This window comes from Amphiprion ocellaris, chromosome 2 (assembly GCF_022539595.1).
Source record: "Amphiprion ocellaris isolate individual 3 ecotype Okinawa chromosome 2, ASM2253959v1, whole genome shotgun sequence".
NCBI lineage: Eukaryota > Metazoa > Chordata > Actinopteri > Pomacentridae > Amphiprion > Amphiprion ocellaris.
The window spans coordinates 36662528-36682069 of record NC_072767.1 but is presented as its reverse complement, the minus strand read 5'-3'; the positions used below and the strand labels follow the sequence as shown (position 1 = coordinate 36682069).

General features: G+C 40.7%; 2 protein-coding genes across 10 annotated transcripts in view; both read left to right on the top strand.

The window, feature by feature from the left end:
• Positions 1–5: 5 nt before the first annotated feature.
• mettl13 (methyltransferase 13, eEF1A lysine and N-terminal methyltransferase) lies at positions 6–6880 on the top strand. Of its 2 annotated transcripts, none has more exons than XM_023283836.3 (9): positions 6–246; positions 1825–2097; positions 2179–2647; positions 2748–2947; positions 3052–3241; positions 3857–4021; positions 4127–4339; positions 4427–4558; positions 4785–6880. In XM_023283836.3, the coding sequence occupies exons 1-9, from the start codon at positions 94–96 to the stop codon at positions 5069–5071; spliced, it is 2082 nt and encodes a 693-aa protein (XP_023139604.2). In that variant the 5' UTR covers positions 6–93; the 3' UTR covers positions 5072–6880. The 2 variants fall into 2 exon arrangements, with proteins under 2 accessions (XP_023139604.2, XP_023139605.2); XM_023283837.3 differs by having other exon boundaries at positions 38–185.
• Positions 6377–19542, top strand: part of dnm3a (dynamin 3a) — a 37681-nt gene continuing 24515 nt past the window's right edge. For 6 of the 8 annotated variants that reach the window (XR_004848475.2, XR_008603090.1, XM_055014839.1 and 3 more), the window contains exons 1-16: positions 6377–6516; positions 6895–7757; positions 10509–10582; positions 10934–11083; positions 11243–11446; positions 11636–11734; positions 12655–12815; positions 12895–13037; positions 13131–13266; positions 13400–13467; positions 13555–13693; positions 13780–13866; positions 13972–14042; positions 14129–14189; positions 15669–15695; positions 16428–16541. Coding sequence is in view for 6 of the 8 variants with exons in the window: in XM_055014839.1 (XP_054870814.1) it covers positions 7597–7757; positions 10509–10582; positions 10934–11083; positions 11243–11446; positions 11636–11734; positions 12655–12815; positions 12895–13037; positions 13131–13266; positions 13400–13467; positions 13555–13693; positions 13780–13866; positions 13972–14042; positions 14129–14189; positions 15669–15695; positions 16428–16541 (1695 nt within the window). In the remaining 2 variants the exon portion in view is untranslated. Of the gene's footprint in view, positions 6517–6894; positions 7758–10508; positions 10583–10933; positions 11104–11242; positions 11447–11635; positions 11735–12654; positions 12816–12894; positions 13038–13130; positions 13267–13399; positions 13468–13554; positions 13694–13779; positions 13867–13971; positions 14043–14128; positions 14190–15668; positions 15696–16427; positions 16542–19542 lie in introns of those variants that run through there. The other 2 variants (XM_023283833.3, XM_023283835.2) reach the window with 2 other exon arrangements.

Below are 19542 nucleotides of genomic sequence, written 5' to 3'. Positions count from 1 at the left end.
TTGCTGTCCGGGTGGAAAAGGGAGTACAGAGGGGCCATGTGGAGAAGAGCCTGAAATCAAGTCCTGTACGCTAAATATTTGGACTGAACCGCGATGAGTCTTTTACCTCGAACCGCCGAGGAGTTCAGCTCTGCAGAGTACTGGGAGAGGTTTTTTAAGAAGCACGGAGAGAAAGCTTTTGAATGGTATGGAGACTACAACAAACTCTGTGGCGTGCTGCATAAATACATCAAAGTGCAAGACAAGGTACAGTGGGATCTATTAGGGGGTTAATGATACACTAGATTTTACTGTTTTCATTCACATACAAGTAATGTGTACAGTATACAACAGAAGTGAGTACACTCCTGTGCGAAATTCAAATAGTTACAAACTAAATCACTTCTCAATAGTATATCTTAGTTGGCAGGTCGAGTGTTTCCTCTTACGAACCATCGAAATACTTCAAAGAGATTATACTGAAAATGCAGACCTCAAAGTAGAAATTCAGTGCAACTAAAATGAATACACCTGAGATCACTGACACAATTTAGAAAACTGTGATTACTCAAAACAATATTAAATACACCAGTGGTTTACAATCAGCCTAACTGCATGAACATGGTAATAAAATGACCCCTGAATAACAGAAGTTTTTCAGTTTTGGACATATGGACTGTGTCTATCTGCATGCCTGCATCATGGCTGCACATGGAAAAGAATGGACAAATAAATTGAAAAATCTGATTCTGAGGCTTTATCAATCTGGAAAATAACATGCCGATCATCTAAAAATCTGTCAAACACAGTTGTAGCAGTAATCAGGAGTGATAGAACAACACTTATAACACTAATCAGAGCTGCAGTGTAGATTACTAGAATAATGACAATACACAAAGAGCACTACATGCAAAATGTAGTGGTTGTCAGTGGAAATCAGAGTTTCTGTGACAGCTCAGATAGTGTGAAGGACACTCCATTAAGTCTATCTCTATGGATGTCATTCAAGAAAAAAAAACTTGTTGCTCTTCATCATTAAACCAAAAGAGGCTGTGTTAAATAGCATGATAAAAAGCCTGATTGGGAGCACATTCTTTGGTCAGATGATACAAAGGTAAACGTGTTTGGCTCAGATGGTTTCCAGCTTGTTTAGCGTAAATGTGGTCAGGATTTCACAGTGAATGCATAGTCCCAGCAGTGACGCACAGAGGTGGGAGTGTGATTATATGATGCAGCATGAGTGCAACAAGCATTGGGGAGGATGACATTTATGGATGGCGCCATGAATGAGTGTCCCATTGTTGCCAAGCGCTCATTCAAATGTTGGGTTTCTCTGTAGTTTTTTAAAGGTCTTCACCTTACTATGTGAAAGGACATATGTTATGGATGGTGCTTTGTAGATAAAATTTGACACAATTTTGAATCATTTGAGATGTGATATTGCACAGGAGTGTACTCACTTTTGTCATATACTATATGTAAATGGTGTCAATGCTGTTTATGTAGCAGCACATTTTTCTTCCATGCACTTTGCATGTGATACCAAATAGGTAAGTGTGTGCTGTGTTTCTGTCCTTTTTAATTTTATTTATTTTTCACAGTCCATCAAAACAGCAAAAGCAAATTGTTGTTTAAAAAAACTACTAACAACCTAAAGGTGTATGGAGGAAGTCTTACCTCTATGTGCATATAAGCAAATACAAAAGTCATGAATCGACAAAAACAAGCACACAAGTCACCACAGAGTAAAAAGAAACAAAGTAAACCACAGTTGCATAAAACAATGCATTGAGGGTGTGTGTATTCGTGACCCAGAAGTTAAATATGCTGTAATTGCTCCTTCAGGTGCTGGTGGTTGGTTGTGGTAGCTCAGAGTTGAGTGAACAGCTGTATGATGTCGGCTACAAACATATCACCAATATAGACATCAGTGAGACAGTGGTGACCCACATGACCCAGAGAAATGCCGAGCGCAGACCAGGTCTCGCCTTTCATCAAGTGGATGCTACACAAACCCCATATGAAGACGCCAGCTACCAGGCTGCTCTGGACAAGGCCACCCTGGATGCAGTGGCATCTGAAGAGGAAGGAACTTTGGCCAGGAACATGCTCACTGAGGTAAGAAACCAAGTATACATAATTTTCTGTATCACCAGTGTACATCTTTGTATTCTTCTCACCGATTTATTGTGTTTGCAGGTGGGCCGTGTGCTAAAAGTCGGTGGGCGGTACGTCTGTGTGACATTGGCTCAGGAGAGTGTCATAAAGTTAGTAGTGGATCATTTCGTTCAGCTTGGGTGGGCGGTGAGGCTCCACTGCCTGCAGGAAGAAACTGGGCCAGATGAAGACTCCTTTGCTCTGCCTGTGTTTGTTCTGGTCTGCACCAAGTTCCGTCAGCCGATGCCCATGCCCATTCTAGAGATGTGCCTCGGAGAGGATGGAGCCCCGGTCCGTCACACACAGGTGTCAGAGCTATTGTCGGCTGTGAAGGAACATCAGGCTTATTTTGTCTTGAGAAAGAGGCTCCGCACAGGCACTGATGCCAGCTCAAACCTCTCGCTAACTCTCTGCCACGCCAAGACCGGCCTTCCCAGATACACTCTCACAATACAAGATTCCCTCCCTGGCGCCAAAGTGCCAAGACCAAACCAGTTTGCTATATTTATTGGTGAGCTCTTTTGTCATCTCTTTGTGTGTCTGCCTTATTGTATAAGTCACACTGGTTGTATTTTATTCTTCTTTGATGATTGCCCTTCTTGTTCAATCAGTGCCTCAGGGGAGTGAGACAGCTTGGCTCTACAGCTCCACTGAGGGCCGAAGGCAGCTGGCAGCCAGTGCTAACTTTCGGCGCCTGGTCATAGTTGCAATGCACAGGAATCAGGAGTACAAAGACATGCAAGCTGTCCAGTCAGAACTCTCACCTATGGTGATGGATTTGGCTCCCCCAGGCATGCCAGCCAACCATCAGGTAAACACACATAAATCTTCCTTTTTAAAATGCTTTTTAAAACAACAAAACATGTTATGTCACCAAAATAAATGCATTAATTTGAGCTCTCTATCCCCAATCAGGTGCCCTTTCTGTCAGTGGGAGGTGACCTTGGTTGGCGAGAGGAGGTCAGCAGGGGTGTGAGTCAGCTGAGTGGGGAGTTTATTGTGGAGAACGTCAAAGGAGAAGATGGAGAACTGTATCGCAGACTTGTGTTCATGTCTAACGCTGCCCTTGTCCAGTCAGAGAGCCGTCTTGTCTCATCAAATACTGGTAATTTCTTATTTCCATCCGCTTTTCTCTCAGGTTATTATAATGCATCTTTTCTTCATGATCTTAATAAAATAAATTATTCAGCTAGATGATAAAAGCAGAACTGTAGCACACTAATTAATTCATAGTCTTTAATTGGACAAACAAACTAATGTTTTAATACTATTGTGTCTTCATCAGAGTCATAGTTGTGTTGAAACGTTAGTCTGTATGCTCAGTTAAAGGCTGGTATGCTGCAGTTCTTTCATCCTCTGGAAGTTTGCTGTTCTGAAGCTGAGAAACATCTGGTTCAGCTGTATTTGCCTGGAAGATACATAAAGAACCCTCTTTTTTACAGCAAATGAACTGATCAAACACCACCAACAATGCACATAGATACACCAGTGAGCCATAACATTAAAAACCCCTGCACAATATTAGGCAGGTAGTTGTAATGTTGTGGTATAGCGGTGTGTGTGAACATTTATTTTCACAGTTTAAGAACAAAATGTCCTGGCACAACAGTTAATATCAGGTTAGAAGTGGATAAATATAGAAACACACTAAACAAAGGCATACAAATACATAATTTGAATTGCAAAAATACTATATAAATGCGTATTTGTGTCCTTGCAGTCTCAAGTCAAAAGAAAAAGAACAAAAAGAAATCCAAGGCAACAGCTGCTCCAGTAACATCCTCATCCCCTCTGTCAGTGGACAGTGGCTTCCTCTGCTGCGCTCATCATGAAGTCATGGTGGCTGGTCTTGCTTTGCTTGGTCTGGGATTGCCAAAGAACAAAGGTGTGTGACTGTCTGTTTTATGCCTCCGTGTCAGTGTAATAAAATACACAATTATTCCAGTTTACCTGTGTGTTTTCTCTACTCCCACCTCATCTTGCTTCCTAGATGTCCCAGTGTCAGTGCTTCTGGTGGGGCTCGGTGGAGGAGGCCTGCCTCAGTTCCTGCGGGACTTTGTGCCCAGTGTCACTGTTGAGGTTGTAGAACTGGACCCTGATGTTCTGGAAGTTGCAAAGACGTGGTTCGGGTTCCAACCAGATGATCGTTTGACTGTCACTCTTGGGGATGGCCTTGAACGAATCTGTGCTTTGGAGAAAGAAGGTCAGTGAAGGAGCAGCACAAAATTTGGTTGCAACAGTGAATATATTAACAATGGCAAGAAGTGACTGTGGCTTTCTCTCTGTGTAGGTGGTCGATTGTTCGATGCCATCATGTTCGATGTAGACAATAAAGATAGCACTTTGGGTATGAGCTGTCCTCCGGCTGCTTTTGTAGAAACACCCATCCTGCAGAAAGTCTCCAGCTTGCTAACTCCCAGAGGTACAGAAACACTAACAGTTTCTTTGTTTGAAAATGTTGTATTTTCAGTGAAATAATGACCAAACTATCAAACCGCTGGCATATTGAAAAGCTGTTGTGCCTTCTGGTGGCTTTATTAGAGACTTATAAACCTTCAGCAGTCTCATTCCAAAATCCTATTATGTCTTGCTAGGTTTTTGTGTTTACATTCCTTTTTGTATTTTCTGTCCTTATCGCTCTCTGCCAGGTCTGTTCATACTGAACCTTGCATGCCGTGACTCGGCCCTGAGGAAGAGTGTGCTTGAGCGTGTGAATGGTGTGTTTCCCACCATCCTCTCTCAAAAGATCGACGAGGAGATCAATGAAGTCCTTCTGTGCTCTTGTGGAGACAAAGAGACATCGGATAGCATCCTTCCATCCTTGAACCAAGCAGCTAAGAATCTGCAGAGTGCTCTGAACTCTAACAGGATTGAACCCAACCGCAGACCTCACATAGACATTGCAGAGTTGTTAAAAAACCTGAAAGTTGCGTAAAGTTCTTGTGTGTGACCAAGGGAGGCTGGTTTTAATCGCGTACCAGGACTGTTTGAGATAATATCAATGACATAATGAAATATGAGAGATACTGCTTTGGTCTTTGCTTTTCAGTGCAGTGTAGTGAAGAGTGTATATGTATACATGGGCATTGATTCCAGGGTGAATGCAGAGATTAATCAATATTTGGAGCGCATGCATTTGTCCCAGCCAGTAAAATCATAAAAAAAGCAGAAAACCATTATTTTGAAAAGCTGTTATAAGCTTACTCTTAGAGCCAATAACACCTATGAGGCATGTTGGACACTGAAATCTTATGGCTGTGCAGAGAATTTTGAAGCAGAAATGAATTATTTCAAATGACAATAAAAAAAAAAACATTGAGCAAAAGCCACAAACAATAAATGCCAACATAGCAATAAAAGAGAAATCCATGGCTTTTGCTTATAGAAACAGATTTAACTATGCTAAAAAATTGTGGGAATTACCAATGAGACAAATAAAGTAAAACCTTTATATAAATAATGGTTTTTCCACCATAAATGGTACAAATTGGCAGAAATTGGTGCATAAAATTCACCAGAATGAAGTGTTTCATGATCAATTTAATGTGCCCCCGTACATTGTTTCAAATAAACCCCTGTACAATGCCCATAAAAAATATTTTCTATACTTCCCGGATTCATTTCACCCTCTGTCTTTATAAGCCACTAAGAAACCAGCTGCTGTGAAGCATCCCAATGTCATGATGCTGCCACCGCCATGCTTAATGGTGGGGATGATGTGTTTGTGATGTGCAGTGTTTGAGGTCTACCAGAACAAATCATCTAGTCTGACTGCCAGAAAGGTACATTTTGGGCTCATCAGACCAAAGAATCTTCTTTCAGTTGCCTTCAGTCTCCCCCATGCCTTCTGGTGAACTCTAGCTGAGATTAATTGAAAGCTTTTTTCAACAGTGACTTTTTTTTGCAACTCTGTTATGAAGCTTGACTATTAAAGGACATGGGCAACAGTTTTTGTATGTACAGCCACTGAAGCTTGTAACTCCTTCAGAGGAGTCATAGTTGTCTTGGTGACCTCGATCACTAATCTCTTTCTGGCATAGACAGCTTGCTCAAAACAGCTTTACACATACGCTATATCCCTTCCATTTCTTGGTCATAGATTTAACTGGAGTTCAAATGATACAATGTGACCTTGAAATTTTCTTGCGTCCATCCCCTGACTAATGCTTTTCAGTAACCATATCACAGTCTTGCTTGAAGTTTCTTTTGTCTTCACTGTGTAGTTGCAGCCAGGACTAGTGATTCACCAGGGACTGGACCTTCCAGACGCAGGTGTCTTTATACTACATTCACCTGAGACCCGTTCACTGCACTCAGATTTTCTAATTCCACTAATTGTGAGACTTCTGGTACCATTTGGTTGCGCCTGTGTTGAATGAGGTGAGTCACTTTAAAGGGGGTAAATAATTACAGAAGCACTTATTTTACATTTTTGATTCACATTATTTTGAAGAAATCCCTTTCACCTTTGACATGAAAGCATTTTTTAAAAATTCTTTGAAGAAAAGCCAAATTGATCATTATTCAATGTTGAAAAGAAACAAAAAGGAAAAACTCTAAAGCTGAAATAATACTTTTTAAATGCAATGCATGTTTATAGAAACAATCACAAGACCTTTCTGACTGCATTTTGATGGAGTGATTTTACAAAAATGCCTTCTGTTAAATATTTGAGTAAGTATTATTGTTGTTGCTGTTGCATTACTTCACCATTAAATGCAGCCTTTACTTTCTTTTTCATGTGCTTCTGGTGTCCAGTGTGCTGCACCCTGCCCACTCCCTCATTGGCAAAGAATGCAGCAGCGTTATTTACAGTAGATGAATCGTACACTCTGGTTCTAGTTGCAGTGTTTATAGGGCTGCAGAGGAGGCCTGCCCACACTGGATGTGTAGGATTTTAAATAGCCATGTTCCCGAGGAGCGAAGAAGTCGGGGTGCTCTCATAATTGGCTGTAAGGTGTGTCTATCTTCTGTACAAGGGGGGGCTGCCGAGATAAAGTCGCTCCTTAGCGCGCATGCGTAGAAAACTTTACTTCGTTAGCTGTCAAAGCAGAATGTTTTCCTCCTGAACATGGACCAAACTGAGCGAAGAGACCACCAGAGAGCTACTTAACGTGTCTGTAGTTTACTGAAAACGACACGCTACGACTTTTTTTGACTTTTAAAGCAACAAAAATGACATTACTGAGCCGTTTTTGTGGACTTGAGGTCTGTGAGTACAAACACTACCGTCGCTACCAGACGCACTAACTAACGGCAGCTAAAGTTGCGAAGCCTTAAAAGTTAGCACCAACCTTCAAGAAAAGACTTAAAGTTATTTTTTATTTACATTTCAGTTTTGCAAAAAGGTATAATTATGAGTAAACATCAAGTATGGTAGTTCCCCTGTCGACTGGCGTGGACTAGAACCGGAGGGAAACAGGATTCGAAGGAGGCGGACAGGTAGCTCCTCCTGTTGCGATGGGCAACCGCGGGATGGAGGAGCTGATCCCGCTGGTCAACCGCCTTCAGGACGCCCTGAGCAGCGTGGGGGAGAGCGCCAGCCTCCACCTGCCCCAGATAGCCGTGGTGGGCGGCCAGAGTGCAGGCAAGAGCTCCGTGCTGGAGAACTTCGTGGGCAGGTAAGCCACAAAAAAATCACAACCCTGTACACACACATATAATCACTTTTAACTGCGCTGACTAGATGTGGACAAGCCTCAGATACAAGGAAAAATGATACCAATTAGTATGGATGGTAGGACTGGAAATAACAGGTCGGAAATGACCAAAAACTATTATTAATCTGTTAGTTCTTGGTTGTTTGATAAAATGTCACAAAAATGATGTCTCCTTTTCGCCCTCAACCAAAAAATATTCAGTTTACTGTCACGGGAGTAAACGAAACAGAAAATATACACTTTTGAGAAACTGGAATCAGAATTTCAACTTTTATTAATCATAAAAATCACTCAAACTGGTTAATCTCTTCACCAAATAGATGACAATTAATCATGTCCCTGGTACTTCTGTAAAAAGCAACTGAACTTCTCTTTTATTTTCTTGAATATGTTTCACCTCTCATCTGAAAATCTTATTCAGTTCTGCTTTTCAAGAAGCTTTTTGAATGAGAGGTGAATCATTTTCAAGAGTCTAACAAAGACGTTCAGTTGCTTTTTGCTGAAGCTCCTGTAATTACCATGACCTGGATGACTGAGAATCTACACATACTAATTGATTAGTCCTTTTAGACGCAGCTCTGATTAAACGACACCTTTGGCATATAACATAAATAAACCGTTAAGAGCGACTCTTAGATTGCCAGCTTGTGTAAAATCCTGTTTGACTATTTGACCACTGTCTCGGCTAAAATAGACCATCAGTTCCTTATATTAACTGTTAAAAAGTTAATATTTATGACGTTAGAATAGAAACTTTTTATTTTCATTGTAATGTATAAAAATAGAATAAAATTAAGAATTCTACTCCTAACTGATGCATATGGAGACATGCATAACAAAGCACCACCTTAAAAACACACAAATAATATATAAGTAATACATTTTAAATCCAACAGGAAACATAGCAGTTGCATTAGTATGAATGTTGATTGTTATGATATAATTGTTGTGCTATAAAGCAATACAGTTATTTCACAAGGTTGACTTGATGGCTACCAGACAGTGAAAACTCCCTAAGTTTTCTATGAATGGGGAACCAGCAGTTTAAATTGTAATTTTACCAAACACAAAGTATGAAGACCAGCCCATATGGGAAGATATACTTTTGTTTGAGAGCTATTGTTCTCATTAATACTTTATACTGATGTTAAATGTATTAGTGCATGTCATAGTTGCCATTAACTCACTTATAACTTACAGATCCTGTCTGATTAATGTAACCTACAAAGAACAAAGACTGCCTTTATAATGTATAAACTATCTTTACAAACAGCTGTCGGTTGCAATTTTATTAGGTCAGCTGAGCAACCTAATGACTTAAATGACTGTTAGAATATTTGTAGCAAACATTCATGTGTAATGTTGTACTTTTGAATTCCTTGTTAATTGTATTAAAATACTTAAACTTAATTTTTTTTTTAAAAAGCCATGGCCTGTAATTGCTGAAAATGTGATTAATGATGTCTGTAGTTGAAAGAGATGTGTGAGGATCTAGCTTTGTAATATACTTTAAAGTGGTTGCATTGTCAAAAGTAAAGCCGTTTAGGCTGTTCAGGGACTGGGACATGTCTAGTTTCACTAAACTGAAACCAAAACCTAAAGCAGCTCACTGTGTTCATACTTTCTGTATCATAATTTCCACCCAGCACAAGTGTTATGGCTATCTTTACCAGTCTGAAGTGTTGGATGCCAGATGTGACAGTGTCTGTATGACAGTAGTCAGTACAGCAGCTTATCTCAGTGAAGGTGCCAGTGAAGGGTGGAGGTTAATATGATTCCTGAAACATTATAGAACCTGCATTTTAGGTAGCTTCCTACATAACTGAGCCAAACAGAGCTGTTGTGTTACATCTTTTTCTGACCTTTAGCAGATTTCAAGGTCCTAAAAATAACATATCCCACTAATGAATAACAGGATTGTTTTGGTGAAACTTAAATGCAACTGTAATAGTTTAGTGTGTGATGAGGAGACTAAGTACTTCCATCCTGTTAGAAAGGAATGCTGTATAGTTAGACAGGAGTTTCTTTGCTTCCTGTAGCCACAGATGAGACAATCAAGCTCTGTTCTCTTAAGGAGACATATGCATTGTCCACATTGTTTGGCTGTCCAGCCTATAATCTCTGCCATTGCCAGTTACTGCAGTAGGCTGTTAATGGTGGCTTTCCTGAGGGTGTGTTTATATTTCACCCCAGTTCTTTGTCTCAGCCATGAGTGTGATATGACACCCCTTTTGTGGAGGATTGTACCAGCTGTTTGATCTAGGACAGGATGTAATAAAGCAAACTTCCTGAATCTGATTTTTAAAGGAAACAGGACACGCTATTTTTTAGCTTTTGCATTGTGTGCTCCTTTATACTAGATTTAGCTTTAAGTCTGTATACATCTAAGATGGCTGATCATATGACGCATAACATTTTCTTGGCCTTCCTAATCCTGAAGTCGCTAATATTTTTAATAGCACAACATGTAGCTAAGACTAATATATAGCTGTCTGTTAGTGCTCCTAGTGCAATAAAGCCACTCTCTGTTTGCAAATTTTATACCTTTATTGTAATAGCTATATCTGTGTGTATAGTAAGTAAAGTGGTGGGGGTGTCAAATTAATATTTCAGACTCACATTGTCAGAAGTGACAGTATTAGCAACAGTTATGCTTTCTGTTGCCTGTCTGTGTGTATATTCTTCTCTAACTCAGTCTTTCTTCTCTAACAGAGACTTTCTTCCACGGGGTTCAGGAATTGTCACTCGCAGACCATTAATCCTCCAGCTGCTAAATGGTAACACAGGTAAGAAAGCTTGTAGCATGTATTAAGACTACCACCAGATGGCAGTGTGATATCTGACAAATACTGCTTCTGACTGCCGTGTCTGACTGCTGGGAAGGTTCTAAAAATGCCAGCTAATTTTTAGAACTGTGAGATAGTGTGTTATATTGTTTGACCTAAATCACAGTCTTGTATCCCGCTATATGATTCTGAGATTGTAGGGCATGACCCTCAAAGGTTAAAAACATAGTTTAAGTTTTGGTGGATGGGTCATACTAGACATTACAAAGATATACCTGAAAAAAATCTAATGACATTATGAATCTGTTATCAATTAAGTGATGTTTTTTCTTCTGCTTATGTGTTACTCAGAGTATGGTGAATTTCTCCATTGTAAGGGAAAGAAGTTCACAGATTTTGACGAGATCCACAAGGAAATTGAGACAGAGACACGTAGACTTACAGGATCTAATAAAGCCATCTCTCCTATTCCCATCAACCTACGGATTTACTCACCAAATGGTAACACAGTGTGTATTTTGGTGTGTGTTTCACATTCTCGTATACAGCTTATTTCTCTGACGAACAGTAGAAGTAAGCTGTGTGCTTATTTGTATTCTTCTCTGTGTGTGTGTGTGTGTGTGTGTGCGTGCGTGCGTGCGTGTGTGTGTGTGTGTACAGTGCTCAACCTGACTCTTGTGGACCTGCCCGGCATCACCAAAGTGCCCGTAGGCGATCAGCCAGCTGACATAGAGTACCAAGTCCGAGACATGATCATGCAGTACATCTGTAAAGAAAACTGTCTCATCCTGGCTGTCACGCCTGCCAACACTGACCTGGCCAACTCTGATGCTCTGAAATTGGCCAAAGATGTTGACCCACAAGGTAAGCCACTGCTGTGGAGGGGATGACTCATACGGTGTTTGGGTTTTTATTATATCCTGTGACTGTATCTCTTCACCCGTTTGTCCTTCCAGAGATTTTTTCCACATTATTACAATAAAAAGAGTATGTTATTCATTCTTCCACTGGTTTCATATTGCTAAGGCAGTACATTTTTTTGTCTCCCTTTAGGTCTGCGCACAATTGGTGTAATCACAAAGCTGGACCTGATGGATGCAGGAACAGATGCCAGGGAAATACTAGAGAACAGGTTGCTTCCTCTACGCAGAGGTGTGCTGCCTGCCCGTGTGTGTGTGTGTGTGTGTGTGTGAGTGTGTGTGTGTGTGTGTTTGATGTGTTGAGCCATAGAGCTGCAATCAAATCACAATGGAGCCTCTTTGGAGAGGCCTGACATAATGATTGTGTCTGTTATCACCAGCCAGACGCTGAGTCTCAGCCAAGCACAAAGATGGCTGGGCACTTGATATGACATCACTACAGTGCCACTGAGTTTGTTTGCATGTATGTCAGTCTGTGTGCATTGGTTCTTGTGTGGATGTATGCAAGAGATAAAGAGTAAGACTTTTTATATATATATATATATATATATATATATATATATATATATATATATATATATATATATATATATATATATATATATATATATATATATATATATATAGGGTTATATATAGAAATATTATTGATAGTGTAAGTTTGTGTAACGGCCAGAATTTTGGAGTCTTACTACATACCAGTCTGCCTTTGTGTGTGTGTGGGTGTGTGTGAGGCCCAGAAAAGCCAGTGCAGGAGGCTCCCGGCCCAGGGCAGTGTGCACACTGGGTAAAGTACCACCAGGTGTTCGAGCCTTCATGCTTCTCCTATAGTGCAAATGCATTAGCCATGGAAGCCCACTGAAATAACAGCTCTAGCGGCAGTGTAGAAGTGAAGCATTAGATATGAAGCCTGGTGCTATTACATCTATTACTGTGCTAAATAGGGGATTTGGCCCACTTTACACAACATACCCTGCTGTTGCACAAACACACACATTTCCTGCTTGTATGCTACAGTCGTAATGGAACAAATTGCAGCCTGGGAAGAGTTGAGAATTGTCTTAGATCAGATTGTTCCTTTCTCTTGCTGCTTATTGTCTTCCTTACAGTGATCACATGCTCTTCATTTCCTTTTCAACTCTTCCTTCCCAGGCTACATCGGGGTTGTGAACCGCAGTCAGAAGGACATTGATGGGAAAAAGGACATTCAAGAAGCTCTTGAGGCAGAGAAGAAGTTCTTTCTATCCCATCTGGCCTACAAACACATGGCTCAAACCATGGGGACCCCATATTTACAAAGAATACTTAACCAGGTTAAAAATGCATACATACACATATCAAGATTTAAATATGTACTGTGCATGTATTGTTACTGACAATGTTTGTTTGCAGCAACTGACAAACCACATCCGGGACACACTGCCAGCCTTCCGTAGTCATCTACAGAGCCAGCTACTAGGTTTGAACAAGGAGGCTGAAGAGTATGGACAGTTTAATCCTGATGACCCTACACGCAGGACCAAGACACTGCTAAAGTCAGTCTATCATCCTTTGAGTGTGTGTGCCCATTTATTATTTTTTTCTATTATTTATGTGTGTTTGTTTTTATCCATGTCTCCTTCTTCCAGGTTAGTTCAGCGCTTGGCTGTTGACTTTGAGAAGCTAATTGAGGGCTCGGGTGACAGAGTAGACACTGTCAATCTGTCAGGAGGGGCTAGGATCAATCGAATCTTCCATGAGCGTTTCCCCTACGAGCTGGTCAAGGTGGGCATGTGATTCTGTGTTTAATTTCTATTTATCTTTGAGCATATATAGTGCTCTGAATATTTTAAGTCCATTAATTGCTGTAATGCTAGTGCTCCTACACCAAGTCCTCACCTGTCTATGTTATGCTAAGATTGAGTCTGATGAGAGGAAGCTACGGCGGGAGATCAACTATGCCATCAGAAACATCCATGGTGTCAGGTGCAGTATAGTGGTCTCAACATAAGTGTCAAATCCCTTTGTATCATTTACAGTTTTCTGTTTTAACCACAGTTTTTTTCCTTACAGAACAGGCTTGTTCACTCCTGACATGGCCTTTGAAGCCATAGTGAAGAAAGAGATATCAAGGCTACAAGGGCCATGTACTAAATTTATTGACCTGGTCACTCAAGAACTAATCACCACTGTGCACCAGTGTATCAACAAGGTATATAGGCGCTTGTGTGTTTACAGTGTTCTGTATAATTCATGGTGTCAAAAGTGTCTGATTTGAGGTCTGTTTTCTTTCTATAGCTCAGTTCCTTCCCCAAACTGCGAGATGAGACAGAGAGAATTGTAACCTCTGAAATTCGAGAACATGAGAGCAAATGCAGAGAGCAGGTCATTTGGATTTGCACACTGCATTAAAAATTTGTTTTAGATTACTGCATTATTAAAGTATGTGCAGTTCTGTTTCTCTAGTTAATACTTGTCTGCTCTGTTCAGGTCTTGCTGCTTATTGACATACAGCTTGCTTACATAAATACCAAACACGAAGACTTCATCGGCTTCACTAAGTGAGTAACCTCACTGGTTTTAAACTATAAAAAATAACTACAACACACTAACCGAGTGACTAAGATGTGCTGTTCTTCTTTCTCAGTGTCCAGCAGGCTTACAGTCAAAGCAATAAGAAGACTGTTCCAGGGATTGCAGGAAACCAGGTGAGACTTTCACTACCACTACATTCACTAAAACCAAGTGAATGTAGAAAACCAAGGGTAAACTGTGGATGATGAAGCACTGAAATGAACTTCTGCTGCATTTTTAACCATGCAAATAAGGGGACATTTCAGACAGTCCGATGGTAGATCATTAGTCTGTCTGTTGGTTAGTTCACTCAGACCATTGCTTCACTTCTGTCAGCATTTTTGACAGGTATTTAAAGGATTTTAATTAAAGAGAGTATGAAACACTCATAATCCAATAATTCTGTTTTAGTGACTTTCTACTAAATATGCTAATGATATCCTGCAATTACATACTTTGAACATTCTTAGCTTTGCACGACTGCCCTGAGGCCAAATGTTATTACTTGTGGTGTAAGGGATCGTAGTTGATTTGTAACCTATGTAAATCCCCCTCACATGATTTGGCACGCATGTTAACTGTGGATCAATTGCAAAGTTTAGCCATCATCTTATGAAGTACAGTTTTACTGCTGATGTTACTTGTCAAAGTAACTGCAAACAGAACTCAGAGCTCCTCTTTGCCAAGGGCAGTGCCCTGTCTTGAAATTTTATATAAAGTAATCAGGATCCACACCAAAATGGAATTAGCTATGTTCTACCTTTTTACCAAGCTTCATGAAATTCATCTCCGTAGTGTTTGTGTAATCGTGCTTAGGAAACAGACACGCAAACAAATGGCACTAAAACAGAACGAGGAATAATTCCAGAAATCTAAATGTAGAGGTTATTGGTAAATTGACAAAACGTTTTGTGTTCTGAAAACTTGTCCGATCTGCAACTGAACAGCTGGGACATGATCGAATTGAGGCATTGCACTCTTAGTTATTACAGTTAATCCTATTTTCTATGCAGAATTGTGTATGTATGTGTTTAAAACAAAATTCAGTCATGCACAGCAGTGTCTAAATACTCAGAATTTACACTTTTCTGCAGTGCAGAATGTAAGTGTGGCTGAATTTGAACGAACCCTTTACTCTTCATCGTACGTTTTTACAGTTACGTCACAGTCCCATGTGTTGTGTATTAATCAGCTGTAATCAACATTCATTGCTGCAGATAAATGGGAATTTTTACGCTTTTAGTGAGCAGGATTTGGGCTCCAATAACCATAGTTAATCTTGGCTTTTCACAGGAATCATGTCAAATTAAAATAATGTATCTGCTATGATTAATGTGCAACATAATATGTACATGACATATTTAAAAGCAGGGATAATTAAAAACAGCGTTCCAGTATGATTGCGTTTAGTCAGGAACTTTGATGTATGATGATGATGATATTTGTTGAACAGCAGTATTTTGTAACCGCAGCTTAAAAAATAAAAAAGAACATCAGTTATTTACACAGTTTCTCTTGCTACTTTAATAATAGTTATCCATGAAATGATCGACATCTGTGTCTTCCCCAAAAAAGACATTAATGTTGCTACTTCATCTCCTGTTTTTTTCTAGGGTGTGGCCCCTCCTTCAAGTCTAATAGTAGGAGACCAATCTCTTTAAGTCTTCTCACTGCTGCCTCTGCTGGAGATTTGTGTGTGCAGGAGTCAACCTTGAGGGTTATGGGTTGGCATGCGACTGATTGCAGCAAACATGCACTTTGGCAAAATGGCTTCTTGCAACTCTATTAATCGTGTTTTTCAACATCTGCAAATGTTGCAATGTCACAACCTATTATAAGTTATTCTTGTGTACAGTACTCTCTGCATCCTATCCTAATATTCCTTATCTTTCACAGTTCTCCTGCTCTATAAATATCTACAGATGTCAAAATGTTCCTCATTTGCAGGATGTGCTTGTCGTTTCTTGGTATTATGTCCTATTTCCTGGAACTTTACTCATTGCACATCTTTCCCTTTCACCCTTTGCCCGGCCGCTTCCATCCTGTTTTTTTCTCCAAATCTTATTTTTATGCTTACTTTGTTGTCTCTACGTGTACGCCAAATGATCTCTGATTGCTTATATCCACTGGTGGTAGTGAAATTTTTTGGTCATTTCACACGACTCCATATCTAAAATTGGATTTTGTTTCTTGCAGTGCCAGCTGTTTCTGACTTTGCTCTTTATTTTCATTGGCAAGGTCCACTCTCATTGTATGACCTGCTTTGTATACCTTAAATGGATTCCTACTTTCCTATAAACCTGTCCTTTCAAAATTCTTTTGCTGATCCTGTCACTGTTTCCTTCCTTCCTACACTTATGTCTACTGTGCAGGTGATACGGAAGGGCTGGCTGACCATCTCCAACATTGGCATCATGAAAGGTGGAGCGAGGGAATACTGGTTCATCCTCTCTGCAGAGAGCTTGTCGTGGTTCAAGGATGATGAGGTGAGACCTTTACATTCATTTTTTTTACCTACTGAGTTCCTTATCTCCTTATTATGCTTAATTCCCAAGAAAAAATATTATTTGGACTGATGTGGAAGGTGTTAAATATTTATGAAAATAGTGAGACCCAAACACAGCAGTACACTTAAGTCACCACAAGTTTATTCAAACATATCGCAGCTTGAAATAGCATTCCCCCTGGTAGGTTCAAAGAATTAAGTAGAAGGGAAATTGTTCATTTGTTCATATTGTTATCACAGCTTCAATAAAGCTCCTGCTGGTTTATTGAAGTAGGTGGGAGAGCTTTCCTAGTGGCCCTGTGCTCTGATGTCAGTGGGGCTGCCATCTGTCTGCCTGTCTGTGCCTGCTGTACAGGAGCAGAAGGTCTGCACAGCAAGTGTAGACAGGCAGACACACCACAACAGTCTCATCCTGTCACAGTTGATGTCATGGGAAGAAGGAAGGGAGAGAGATCAGAGGAAGGGAAACACATTGCATCATTTGTATATGGATACAAACAAGTACCTGTAAACATTCACATCTGGATGAAAACACTGAAGATGGATAGTTAACATTTGTAAGTACGATTTTGGTGATGAAATTGAGTTGTATTGTTTCACAGATTGAGAATTGAGTGGTTGGTAGCAACAATATGTAGGATGCTTTTGCAAATGAGTTATTGTTCTTGGTAACCACACGAAAATCGTTTCAAGGCCCTTTCTGTATGCAAGTTTTGTGACATGCACAGCTGAATGGGCATCTTTAACCCCCATTTCACTGCTCAACTAGCTGTTTCTTTTCTCTCCTGCCACCTGGACCTGCAACTGAACCCCACCATTCCCCCCATTCATTCCTCTGACACCCTCCCCTCCCTATTCGTCCTGCTCTCCCCTCACTCTTCCCCCTTACTCCCCCTTTTCTTCCTCTTCTGGGAGTTCAGGCATTTGGATCGGCTCACTCTGACACAGCTGGAGCTGCCCCAAGCCAAACTAAGATACACACACACACACACACACACACACACGCACCACAGTGGACAGAGTTGTGTATACAGTATGCAGTACACATGCAGACTCTGATGTAAACAAAATGGCATGCAAATAGTGGAGAAAAATATACACTCAGACAGACACATGGTCACTTTTCAGATAAACACTGGATCGCTTGAACACTGTGTTCCAGACACAGCCCCAGGCATGCATATTGTACACACACAGTGTTATAGGTTTCCTCTTGCTGTAATTCTCTTGCTAAGCATCGACTTACTCATGCACACAGACTTTTGCACATCTGCAAGAAATAATACAAAGGCTGGCAAGCAAATATCTGTCGACCACATCAGAACCTCAAACTTTGGCTGTCTGCAGATCACAATGGGACACATATGCTTCACTACAAGGATTAAAGCTAGTATGAAAATCTAACTCTTACCAATTAATTTCAGTTTTGTTGAGTAGTCGTTTAATCTTCGCACCTCCTCACTATGTTGGAGGGGTTATCAGTTGTTTATGTAATTGCAAGGCTTGAGTGCTTTTTCAGTCAACGATGTTATCACTGGAGATCAGATCTACAGGCTTTTCACATGCATCTCAGTGCACACACATACACACACAACAGACACACATGCACAGGCACACTAGCCAAGCTTCTGCTTCTTCTCTCTTACAGTTCCCGCTTTCATAACTCTCCGCCCACACTACCTCCACAGACATTTCTTTTTTCTTTAACTACTGCCCCCCTTTATTTTCTCTTTCTTTTGCCTCTGTTGCCTTTTACGCCTCCTTTCTCTCCTCCTCTCCCTCTGTCTCACCCTCTTTCTCCCCCTTTCTGTGGTTGGCAGTCTCCCTGGGACTGTGCACATTCCTGGCTGGAAAATCTGAAGCTTTGTCCAAACACCAGCTTCCAAGATCTGCCCAGAGAAATCCCACATGGCTGTTTCTACACTGCAGACCTCCCCTTTTGACTCCCCTCTCTCTGAAACTCTTCCACAGTCTCTCACAAATCCCCCTCTTCCCCCACTTCACCCCCAAAAGATTCCCCTTGCAGCTTCCACTCATCATCCCTGTGTCGATTACTTCCATACACACAATTTTGTAACCTCTTTGAGGCTGTTGCATTGCATTCTGCTTTCTGTGCACTGCAATATTTGTACCCTACATTGACCTCATAGTCAGAGTGCAGCATAATAGTTCAGAGTTTAATCTGCACAGCACACTGAACAGGCATACATTCCTTCACCCCTCCACTGCCAGAGCTCCACTAGGGAGCGTGAAGAAAAACAGACGACTCATGCCTATATACTTAATCTACATGCACTCGTCTGCGTGTACGTGTGTGAGGCCTGTTCCATATCTCAAATCCATTAGTCTCTTGAAAGGGGAGACACAGCTTCAGACACAGCAGCTCTGATGTATGGCCCTTCACGACCATCCCGACACCACTTGGGAATATGACATACACACACACATACACACATGCGTATACAAAGCAGTGCCACAATGTCTGCGAACACAAGTTAACATATTGCTTCACGGATGCACATGCAGAAACTCAAAATACCCAAAGGATGAGGCATTCTGTAAGAAAAACAGTTAGTTTAGAGCTTCTCTGCAATGCATGTGTGTAATAAAAGCTTAACTGATTAGCTAATTCTGAGTTTGTAGCTTGAAAAAGGATTAAACAGCAGTTAGCAGTTTTCTGACTTCTCTTGCTTGAGTGTAAACCTCTGCCTTAATATATGCTTCACTTGCTCTAAACAAAGCTGACAAATGCACCAAAATGGATTAAATACTACGTGACTTGGTATAGAGTTGATCACGGTGTTTAAAGAAATGAAAGCTGTTGATAGAGTGTACAGGTTTAAAGGCAATTGCACATCTGCAAGCAAGAAACATCAGCGAACATTAGACACCATATTAGTTGCATTACGTGCAGGTTTTCATGTCATCCTGAGTCTTGTGCATATGTAGATGTTGTTAGCGTAGGCTGCTGAGGCACTTCC

Coding starts and splice junctions, on each gene's coding strand:
- mettl13 (XM_023283836.3), top strand. CDS start 94: ATGAGTCTTTTACCTCGAACCGCCGAGGAGTTCAGCTCTGCAGAGTAC. Junction 2,098..2,178: donor CCAGGAACATGCTCACTGAG/GTAAGAAACCAA, acceptor TTGTGTTTGCAG/GTGGGCCGTGTGCTAAAAGT. Junction 4,340..4,426: donor CTGTGCTTTGGAGAAAGAAG/GTCAGTGAAGGA, acceptor CTCTCTGTGTAG/GTGGTCGATTGTTCGATGCC.